Raw genomic sequence first — 11,232 nt, forward strand, 5'->3', positions numbered from 1 at the left:
TTGTAGTCCAACAGGAAGTGGTCATGTCAGGGCGGAGGTGTGTCTTTCGTCCAACAGGAAGTGGCCATGTCAGGGAGGAGATGTGTTTGTAGTCCAACAGGAAGTGGTCATGTCAGGGAGGAGATGTGTTTGTAGTCCAACAGGAAGTGGTCATATCATGGATGAGGTAGGTTTGTAGTCCAACAGGAAGTGATTGTGTCAGGGAGGAGGTGTGTTTGTCGTCCAAGAGGAAGTGGTAGTGTCAGGGAGGAGATGTCTTTGTCGTCCAACAGGAAGTGGTCATGTCAGGGAGGAGGTGTGCCAACCTGGACAGCTGAACATAGCAAAGCCACTTGCACAAACGTCAACAAACGTTAGCTAAAGGCTAACCATAAGAACATGAGGTTTGATGTGCAATTTAATCATGAAATTACATGTTTCATGTCAAGTTTAATTTTTCTTCGTCTTTCATTTTTTGTCATTGGTGAAATCTTATGTCCATTGGCAAATGACCTGACCTGAGCAGAAGCTTTCAATTAAAACTAAGCAAAGAGCTCACTGAGCAGCCCACCTGTAACCCACAAGCTTAGTTCAACAAGGCCACACCCACCACGGAGGAAGCAGCACCCAGACATCATGAAGAGAATACTTAGGTTCTTACATGTATTCCTGCTTCCTTGTGTGTGCGCGCTGGCCTCCCCAGGGGCTACCAGGGTGATGACCATCTTTGTATTTCCCGGCGTTTCAGGTCGTAGGGAAGATGGATGAGGAATTTTCCTCGATGCTTGTTTTCTTCTGTCGGTTCTTGTTCACAGAATCTGACTGCTGTCACTTCTGGAAAGCTGGCTTTTTCTCGTCTGATCAGTCTGCATGTGCATGGTTCCTCTAACAGTTCAGCATTGCTGAGGGATGATGCTGACTTCTTCCACGATCGATCAATCAGTGATTGATTGATTGATTGATTAGCTCTTCTCTGGGCTGCTGAACCTTCAGCTAACTGCTTGTCTCGTCCTGATGCCTTGAGGGTGATTCCCTCTAAACTGGTTTTGTCTTTAAACTCCTGTCTTGAACACTTGCTTCACCCGCTTGACTCCTCAATTCAGATGCTCAACCTCAGAGTCACCTTTGTCCTTGAACCCTCCTGACCTCCTGACCCCAATGGCGGTGCCCTATCATCTGTCGGCCTGTTTTGTGTCTGACTCTTTTTATGGGCCCTTTCCTCCTTGTGTCCTTGTGTCCTTGTGGTCTCTGTGCTGTAATTGAACCTGTCCCGTCCTCCGTCACCTGCAGCGCTGGGCTGCGGCTCCACCAACTGTAACCTGGTGCTGGTGGAGGCTCAGGGCGAGATCACGTCGCCCTGCTACCCCCAGAAGTACCCCAACTCTCAGGCCTGCAAGTGGGTCATACAGGCGCCCGCCGGCTTCATCATCCAGCTCTCCTTCCTGGACTTTGACCTGGAGGAGGCGCCGGGCTGCATCTACGACCGATTGGTGGTGAACACGGGCAGCACCGATGTCAAGTTCTGCGGCCCGACAGCCAACGGGCTGACACTGAACTCCACGGGGAACTTGATGGAGCTGTCGTTCTCGTCTGACTTCAGCGTGCAGAAGAAGGGCTTCAGTGTTAGCTTCCGCCACGGTAGGTGTAGGCGGAGCCTGCTCACCTGGTCTGGAACCCGTTCAGACCCAACAGGACTGAAAACAGTTCAGTTAAAAATCAGTCTCAAGGGCTTTGAAGGTCAACACAGAGGAACGACCTTTAAACGCTACTGATGATCATCACGGATCATCTGGGCTTTGGAGTTCCGACCAACTGAATTATTTCTGAAAGGCTGCACGCTGTTCCCTCCCTGGTCCCAGGGGACATTTCTGGTCCCATTGCTGTTGCCAAAGACCATAAAAGCCACAGACCGTCCCGGTGACGAGACATCCAAACGTAAAGTGTCATTCGAGACTAAAAATCAGGTTCAATTTGGTTCACAAGTGGAAGCTGCTTGCAGGTTCAGATCCCCGCGTCAGCGAGGAAAGGATCTTGAAAGGTTTGGAGCATGTTTGGTTTTCACTGAGCCGTCACGAAACCGACGATGCCAACTTCCAGAGGCTGACCAGACGTGAACTCACCGGTGTGGCTGACATCGATCACTGTGGTGGTTCACAAATACAGATCACATTTTTAATGACTATTTTCCTGAATATATTTTTGATTTTATTAAATAATTTTATTAGATGTCAAATTTGACCCTGAATTTTCCCAAATCAGTCACTTTGGAACGGTGTTCTTGCATTACCGAGTCATTTGAATTACCGAGTTGAAAAGCCGGTGACGTAGATCTTCAACCCTGCATGTGGTGGCGGCGCCACGCGAGCAACTGCTCAGGGAAGAGGCGTCTGGATTTGGCCAGAATTTTTGAGAACAACAGGAACATTGCAGAAGTACTGTGTTACATCAGAGAACAGCTCCAGACTTCAAGTAGACCAAAACTACATTTCCCAGATTGCGTTTCAGAGGGAAAATGGTGCCGTCGCAGATGCTTGAAACTCTTGCTCGATCTCATGGTTGTCGTCATGGTAACTCGTTAGTTTTCTTTCTGCGTTCGAAACTTTTTCGCTTTGATTTGTTCATTTGTTCTCCATCTTTGTTGCTTTCTTCCCTTTTCACACTTCATTCTTTCATTCCTCTGTTTTTGTCATCATGTTTCTCCTTTTTTCTTTTTCACTCATTTCCTTCCTTTTTTCCTCCGTCTTCTCTCCTGTCCTTCCTTTCCTCATCTCTCCTTTTCCTTCCATCATTCTTCTCTAGTTGCTGTGGTTCTGAGGAACCAGAAGGTCACCGTATCCGGCGGCAATGGCAAGGTCACCAAGGTGACCGGCTCCACTTCCATACCCGTGCTGAGTCACCTGACTCTCTGCTTTGAGGTGGAGCGCAACAGCCAGAAACAGGTATCCCACTCCAGTGAGCGCTGGTCTGACAGGGTCAGCAGTCGCAGACAAAAGTCAAATAATTTAAGAGGAACAAGGTTCCAAGAGCCATCAGCTGGCCTGTCGTCAGTCGAGGAACGTCCATGCGGAGCAGAACGCCTGTCATGACATGTCAGACCTTTAGCGACAAGTCATGACGAGTTTGTTCAACCACAACCGCGTTCGTCCACTTGGCTCCTGCACCGCAAGGTCATGGGACCATCCAAGAAAACAAATCCCGTCTTTGCTGACGTTCAGGTGCCGTCTGCCCTCTAGTGGCTGCAGCAGTTAGCAGCGCAGTATGGAACGAGTCGGGAGACATGGGAGGCTGCGATAAAAACTAGTGAGAAATGCATGCATGAAGACTCTCAGTGCCATTATTGACCAGAATGAACTTAATTTGATCATGAACTCTGAAGGGGGTTAATCAATAGTTTCTGAGAGCGAGTGTATCTTTACTTTACAGAAGTAATGCCAACGTCTCTTCGCCAAATTACTGTCGGCAGCTGATTCAGTATTTTTTTGGCTGGATTTTGACGTGAACCAGAATATAAGGTAAATGGGACATCAAGCTCAACGCTCGTTCCTGAACCCAAACCGTGATGGTCCTCGCCTGTGGGGGACGAACGATAACCTGCTGATTCCTGACGATGGAACCACGTTTTGTTCTCAAATTTATGGACAGGGTGGTGGCAGGATGGGAGGCCAGGGGCGGACCCGGACAAACGCCCTCCTGTCGTCCACCAGGAATAAACTCTGCTGATTCTGGTGTCTCCTCGACAGAAAGAGTGGATCTTCACCTACACGGATGTTGACGGCAACACGGCGCTCAGTCTGGGCTCCGACCAGAGCGGCATGGAGCTGACTGTCGATGGAGTGACCTGCTCCATCCACACCTCTCCTGAATTCTCCGGCTCCATGACGCCCTTCTGTGTGCTCTGGTCGTCAGCAACGGGCCAGGTTGACATTTATTTCAACAGCAACTACTGGGCCAACACCTGCTCCGCCTCCAGGAGGCGCTCCGTGGCCGGCGGGGGACTGTTCCGTCTGGGAGGTCAGCGGCTCAACTCTGTCACTCCCTCTTTCATGAACGTGTCCTCTCTCTAACCCTGATCATGGAAGTAAGCATTCGCAAGTAGCAGCGGAACAACACGCGTGTTTGACCTGACAATGCATGAGCTTGTTAGCATGCTAGCAGTAGCTTAGCCTGCCTGCTCCGGTTCACGGGGCTGCGAGTGTGGCGGCAAACTGTGGACGTCATGTGATGGTTTCAACTTGTGTAACGAGGCTTGTGGTGTCGTTGGGCTCAGGGCAGCACAGCTTCGACGGGAGCATCTACAACCTCCGGCTGTGGGATTACGCCATGACGGTTCCGCAGCTCAGCGCGTTAACGTGCGATATGGTGGGCAACGTCATCGACTGGGACCACAGCTACTGGGAGATCCCGTCCTCGCTGGCCCAGACTGACAGCTCGCTCAGCTGCAGTGAGTAACCAAAACCCTCCTGGCTGCACTGCCATGCCATGACAGTTTGTCTCTTTCGGCCAGCCTCCCTGAAAGGTCTCTTGCCTCTGATTGGCCGACTTCCAGAAGTCTGCTGAGGGGCAGCGTCCCTGAACAGGAGTAGGTGCGTGGCAGCAGGACATCTGGAATTTTGGCCTTTTGTTGGAGCAGATAGAAAACACTAGGGCTGTAATCTCCCGGTCGACTGGCCGATTTACTAGTCCAGACGTTCTGGCTCGACCAACATTCTGATTGGTCGATTTTTTGCCACGTTAATTTCATCAGGAGCAAAGTGCCAAAGCTCCCTGTTTCTCAGATAACAATCTATCTTTGAACACCCCCTTGTTTTGCTGTTTTGGACTCGCCCGACCCGCTAGAGACAGACAGACTGAAGAGGACTAGAAGGCCCGCGTCTGGTGGTTTGATGAATGTATTTAGTGTTGACGGTTTCATTCCAAGTCAGTCCTCGTCCCCCACGTCAAAGACGTCTGCAGGGTGGCAGCATTTCATGAAAACAGAGAATGGAAAAAAAGTGTCCACCTCAGGTTGCCCGTCAGTTTTGAGTACATGAACACATCAGAATTGACATTTCAATGTTTTAGTCTCATAATTGTTTTGTTTTAATTGTAAAAATTCTTACAGTGGACTTGCCTTTTGTGTTTGAGAGTAAAGTTTTAAGTTAAAGTCTATTTGTGTCTGAGCGGCGATGCTGAGCTCCTGTGTTCAGTCTGGCTCTGTCAGGACCAGCGATAGTCGCTCAGTTCTTACAGCCTGACAGAAACAATCGTCTCAATGTTCCTCAGCAGGTTTGCGCTGGTAGTTGACACAGCAGAGTTTTCATGTGTAAAATGAGTCGATTTTTAGTGGAAATTTGAGGGCTTCAGTCGCCCAAGAAGTTCTTTGGTCGATCGCAGCCCTAAAACACAGTGACATCATAAATGCTGTCTGGTGTTGAGAATATTTGAAGTGCAGACCGTTGTCAGGACAGAGAAGCTTGAGAAACGGTGTCAAGAAGCAGCATCCCAAGTGGAGGTCCAGGTGCTTCATGATGACGATCTCTGTTGGTGGGAAACAGAAACAGCGGCCTGAGGAACACCTCTGTGTATTTTGACTAATTTTGGGGTACACAGCCATTGTAGACATATTCCTGGTATTATGAGCCAGATCTGTTGATTCATGGCCCACCAGAGCACCGTTGCAAGTGGTGCCATATTGATAGGTAAAAGTGGGTGTGGCCTATCACAGTTTTGACACTTTGGCCACATTTAAGAGAACCAATCAAGGTCGTGACATTCTGGAGCCCCAAATGTCTCATTCCCTCACTGATGCTGAAGGGAGAAAGCAACCCAACAGAGCCAGCAGGGAACCAATCTGACTTCATCTGGAAGAAAAGGAGCTGCCAGGAAATAAGAGAGTCTCACCTGAGACACTGGAGTCCATCAGGCAGGGTCTCACAGCGCTAAGCGGTTCAGGCTGTTTGCTACGAGGATGGAAAATTACAACCAGACTGCAGCCAAACTCCATTTCGACTGCGGCTGGGAAGTTAATCGACTCCAGCAGCCAGTTTGGCATCGGACCAGCCATCATTCTGCTTCCTCTTCTGTTCTTAAAGCCCAGTTGGACAATAAAACACACTGCGAGTGGACGGTTGCATTCCTGCACGTAAACACACAAACATGCATGAGCTCAGAGGAAATAAGTTCCAATCATGTGCCTTTAAATCGCTTAATGATTGTAAGGTTTGCCAGTGCTTCAAAGATAAACAGCAGTATGCATGCTAACACACACACACACACACACACACACAAATAATCACAGCCGCGCTTCACTCGATCCTATAAGCAAGTTTACATCAGCGAGCCCTCTCTCACCGTGCTGCTGAAGTATTAACCATGAAAGACTGTAAGCGCGCTCTGTGTGTGTCCACGGTTCCTCTTATTTAAAGCGCCATAAACGAGCGTGTAGCCACAGGAGGTTAGCCACAGCGGTTTGAGGCACATTCCTGTCAACACTGGGCCTCTGTGCACGGACTCGTGTGATGCAGGAATGAAAAATCAAGTTTTAGCATGTAAGTCTTTCACTTTGAGGGTGAGGTGTAAGGTTCGGGTCAAGTTAGTGTCAGACAGGGATCCGAGAGGGCTGAAAGGGGGTGACCTCACAGACGCAAAGGACATCATGTCAGCTGAGGGGTGGAGTCAGCATCAGCTCCAACCAAGCAATGGTTGTGTCGTGTTTCTTCAGTTGGAACTTTATGAAAACCTGAGGAAGAACTGCTCAAATGGCGAACGTTACCTGTGCTAACGATGCTAGCAATGAGTGCTGGAAAGTGTGATTTTAGGAGCGTTTGAGTGGATGCACGTCTGTCGTTAGCTGTGAACGTTATGTGCTCACGCTCATCTTATATAACGTGAGCGGTCAGCGCTTCTACTGCGCTTATAGACGATACACATTTCTGTTGATGACCAAATGCAGTGATTCTCAGATTTTTGTCAGTGTGTTTTCATAAAATGCTGGAGCCTCTCCCAGCTGTCACTGGGTGAGAGGCGGGGTTCACCCTGGACGGGTCACCAGTCCATCTCAGGGCCATCAGGAGCAGTCAGGGGTTCAGTGTCTTGCTCAAGGACACTTGGACATGGTCACCAGGGGAAGTGGCGATCGAACCAGCGACCCTTCGGTTGCTTCTCTACCTCTGAGCCACGCTGCTCCTCTATTAGAAAAAATATGTAATGTTTAAAAGGCATTTTAAGGATGTTTATCTTTTCCAAAAAACTGCTACAAAAGTCAAATGTTTATTAAGACAAAACTTGCACAGTTTTACATTATAAAGAAGAAGATTCATATTTTTGGGGAAAAAAACTTTCCTGTAACAGGCGGCCTGGTGGAGCAGTGGTCCTCCCTGTGGCCCCCCATCAAGAAGGTTGTGGGTGGAGCAGTGGTCCTCACTGTGGCCCCCCATCAAGAAGGTTGTGGGTGGAGCAGTGGTCCTCCCTGTGGCCCCCCATCAAGAAGGTTGTGGGTGGAGCAGTGGTCCTCACTGTGGCCCCCCATCAAGAAGGTTGTGGGTGGAGCAGCGGTCCTCACTGTGGCCCCCATCAAGAAGGTTGTGGGTGGAGCCCCGGCTGCAGCACGGGGTCTTTCTGGGTGAGTCTCCATGTTCTCCCTGTTCCTGCTGGGTTCTCTCTGGTACTCCAGCTTCCTCCACAGTCCAAAGACATCAAGAGGGACCAGGTTAATCCAGACTCTAAATTGACCGTAGGCGTGGCTGGGAGAGCCAATGGTTGTCTGTCTCTATGTGTTGGCCCTGCCATGGACTGGTGACCTGTCCAGGGGGAAGGCTGCTGGGATAGGCTCCACCCCCACCACCCTCAACAGGAGGAGAGGGGGAACACGGAGGGGTGGATGATGGATGATGGATGGATGGGTGGATGGATGGGTGGATGATGGATGGGTGGATGGATGGATGGGTGGATGATGGATGGATGGATGGATGATGGATGGGTGGATGGATGGATGGGTGGATGATGGATGGATGGATGGATGATGGATGGGTGGATGGATGGATGGATGATGAAGGGATGGATGGATGATGGATGGATGGATGGATGATGGATGGGTGGATGGATGGGTGGATGATGGATGGATGATGAAGGGATGGATGATATATTATCAGTTACAACATTTTGCCTAAACGAGCTCATGTTCTTGCCACTGAAACCTTGAGAGGTTTCTTGACGACTTGATTGGACGTCGTTTGCAGGGTCGGTCAGTTTGAGAAATGTGACTTCTTTTTCCAGAACAGAAGAAGTGAAAGCTCCGCCTCGCGGCTGTGGTCAAAGTGACTGATCCTCCATTTGTAGTCTTGGTGTTTGTGCTTCCTTCTTTAACTCACCGCTGCTGTTGTGGACGTGACCATGCTGACTAATCTCTTCTTCTCTTCACAGTCTGCTTCCCTAATTGCACTCTCTTAACCACTGCTGCGCCAACTAGTGGTGAGTGCTGCTCACACCCTGCTAATGTTTGTCTTCCTCTTGATGTGCTAACAGATTCATGGAGCAGTGTCACATTAGGAAACAAGTCCCAGGTTTTGTTTTCAAATAAATTCAAGAAAGGTTAAGAACATTTTGGAAAATGTAAGAAAGATTGAAGGGAAATGACGTAACAGTTCAAAGGTATTTCCTGCGTCAAGAGCTTAAAAACAGCAATAAGATGAAATGAATCTACTGTATGTGTCAATTATAGCGGCGTCCGGACTTTTCCTGGTGACGCCCCGTGCCAGCCGCTCTTCCTGTACCTGGTCTGCTCCCTAACGCTCAAGCTTACTTTATTCCTGAGGGTAACTCAGGTGTTTTAGCAGCATCCAGCCACTGCCAGACCAACGAAACAGGAAAACAAACGTCAACATTTGTGACCAAAGTGAGCCTGTTTCTCTGGAAGTAAGAAGATACGAGGGTGATAATGATATTAACCACCAACTGCTGTCAGCCCTGGAACAGCAGAGATCTGGCAGACAGCAGAAACGGCTCGGCTGCATCGATGACTGAGGGAGACGCAAACCAAGAGGAAGAGCGAGGGAGCGAATCCCAGCAGGGTTAGTTTGGAAAACAAAAGAAGGCCAATAGACTCCACAATGTCAGGCGTCTGCTGTTGAGATTAGAAATGTCTCGTGAGGTTCTGATGCAGAGTCAGAGCGGAAGGTTGGAATGAAGCTCATCGATGAGTCTGGATAAATGGAGACAGAAACCCGACCAAAGCAAGTCGCGCTCCATCAATCAGAATCAGTTTAATTGGCCAAGCATGTTCACAACAGACAGGGAGTCTGACTCCGGCCGTTGGTGTCACTCTTGGAATTCGCAGAAGAAACATAAAAATAAACAATACATAATCAAAGGATTGTCACAATACGGACGCATGCAAATCTTCAGATCCCAGGAGAGGGTGGAGTGGCCAGGTAAGCTGGGGCTGATCTGGGGTCAGCAGAGGGAAGAAATTCATAACCAAACTGCTGCTTTTCCTCTGGAAACACATTTGCTGCACAGACCGTCTGTGTTGTATTGAAGCTCCGCATACTTCCACCACTGCAGTGTGTGTGTGTGTGTGTGTGTGTGTGTGTGTGTGTGTGTGTGTGTGTGTACATATGACACAGGAGATCGGGGTGTGGCCGCTGGGGGCCAGCCACACTTGGACAATTTTTGAAGGTGTCCAACACATCGCTCACTGCTGGTGTTTGTCTTCCATTGGACACCCACCAGCTCAGGGACAAGCGCTGATGGCCCCTCTGCTCCTCCTCTATCTGACATACTGTTCCCTTCAAATGTTGGGGGAATTTGGTTCTAGAAACATTTTAAAAGACGAACATTTAAAGAACCTAGAACCTCCGGGGCTGATCGTCCAGTAGCCCGGTTCATGAGGACCAAGAGTGAAGGAAGGAAGAGGAGAGGGAGAGACGGCCACAGTCCTTGCCACCCTTTCATCCCTGAATTCCTGCATTCTCTCACGGCTGATTGCTGCCATGATGTGATGCCACACATTCTTCTGTTGTGTGTGTGTGTGTGTGTGTGTGTGTGTGTGTGTGTGTGTGTGAGTGACTGAGTGAACAAAGTCTCTGCTGTGGTTGCTCCTCCGGAGCTGCTTGCTGTACAGTAGGAGTGGGTTGGACCACTTGTCAAAGCGCCAGAATGCTGGAGGAGTGCTTAATTCTTGGCTGCTGGAAGAGCACAGTTGGTTGGTTTGTTCCAAGTGAGCTGCCAATCAACCACCGGCTGATTTGGGGTCTGCGCAAGATCAAAAGTAGAAAAGTTCTGAAGCTAATTTCATAGTTGACTAAGTATAAAACACAACGAGTAAATGGCACAACACAGAGTGGAATTACCAATCAAGACACGACTGCCTCATCCATCCTTTTCAAGCAGAATCAAGAAATCCTTTCCTCCCTTCTCAGAAAGGCTGTCAGTCTCGTCACTTCTGTCCTGGTTAGTCCGAGTCTGGCCGATTTGTAAAAGCTGCATGTTTTCATGCTGATTATTCGAACAAATAAAACCAGATGCACTGAACCATGCCGAACCTCCTGCTGCCACTGGGGGCACTAATGCTGCCCTGAGTTTAGGACAGTGCACGTAAGTTCTCCAGGAGCACTTGGACACATGCATGTTTGTGTTTGTGACAAGTATCATGTTAAAGTATCTGTCGATTTTATTTTAGCAACATTTCTTGACTACTTCACTACTCAAAGGAGTGACGCATCAAATCCAGCTCCTCCCACATTACTGACCCAAACCTTCCTCAGCGGATCTTCATTCTGTCCACCAACCGTCCAGACAGTTCCTGACTGAGCCCAGTGTGCCCGACAGGAAGCGCTAATGCTCACTAAATACAAACACTGAGCCAACCAACTGCTGTTTATTGGCTTTATTCATGTTTGTAAGAAATCAACTTGATGTCTTGAATTCATGTCAAAACTCTGAAAACCTGTCCTGCAGAACTGATAAACTAAGCTCCACCCCTTCCTCCATAAAATGACCCCTATACGTCACAACGTTTCCCTCCAAAATGTCAGCTGGATGCATCTCGGTGAGTGTGTGAGACTCTCCTCGCTAATTAATCACCCTTTTGTTTTTAAAGGTGTGTCCCTGCCTAACAACACACCCGTCACCACCAGCTGTGACTCACCTGGACTGGGCTGCCCAGGTAGGAGAAACAAATGCACCCTCTTTGTTTGTGTGTTCAGGTTTTCTTGGTTCTTCCCTCTCAGCATCAGAGAATCCAGGAATTCTCTTCATAATTGCATCCGTCATGTA

General features: G+C 48.9%; 1 protein-coding gene across 11 annotated transcripts in view; it reads left to right on the forward strand.

The window, feature by feature from the left end:
- adgrg6 (adhesion G protein-coupled receptor G6) overlaps positions 1-11,232 on the forward strand; it is a 102,723-nt gene that overhangs the window by 20,326 nt on the left and 71,165 nt on the right. For 4 of the 11 annotated variants that reach the window (XM_086190071.1, XM_086190072.1, XM_086190067.1 and 1 more), the window contains 2 exons: positions 8,380-8,427; positions 11,057-11,122. Coding sequence is in view for 9 of the 11 variants with exons in the window: in XM_086190067.1 (XP_086046193.1) it covers positions 8,380-8,427; positions 11,057-11,122 (114 nt within the window). In the remaining 2 variants the exon portion in view is untranslated. Of the gene's footprint in view, positions 1-1,269; positions 1,618-2,778; positions 2,919-3,719; positions 4,058-4,246; positions 4,421-8,379; positions 8,428-8,862; positions 9,027-11,056; positions 11,123-11,232 lie in introns of those variants that run through there. The other 7 variants (XM_086190062.1, XM_086190060.1, XM_086190061.1 and 4 more) reach the window with 5 other exon arrangements.

Source organism: Aulostomus chinensis, chromosome 20 (genome assembly GCF_037954235.1).
Source record: "Aulostomus chinensis isolate RoL2024-O1b breed Wild chromosome 20, RoL_Achi_v1.0, whole genome shotgun sequence".
Classification (NCBI taxonomy): Eukaryota; Metazoa; Chordata; class Actinopteri; order Syngnathiformes; family Aulostomidae; genus Aulostomus; species Aulostomus chinensis.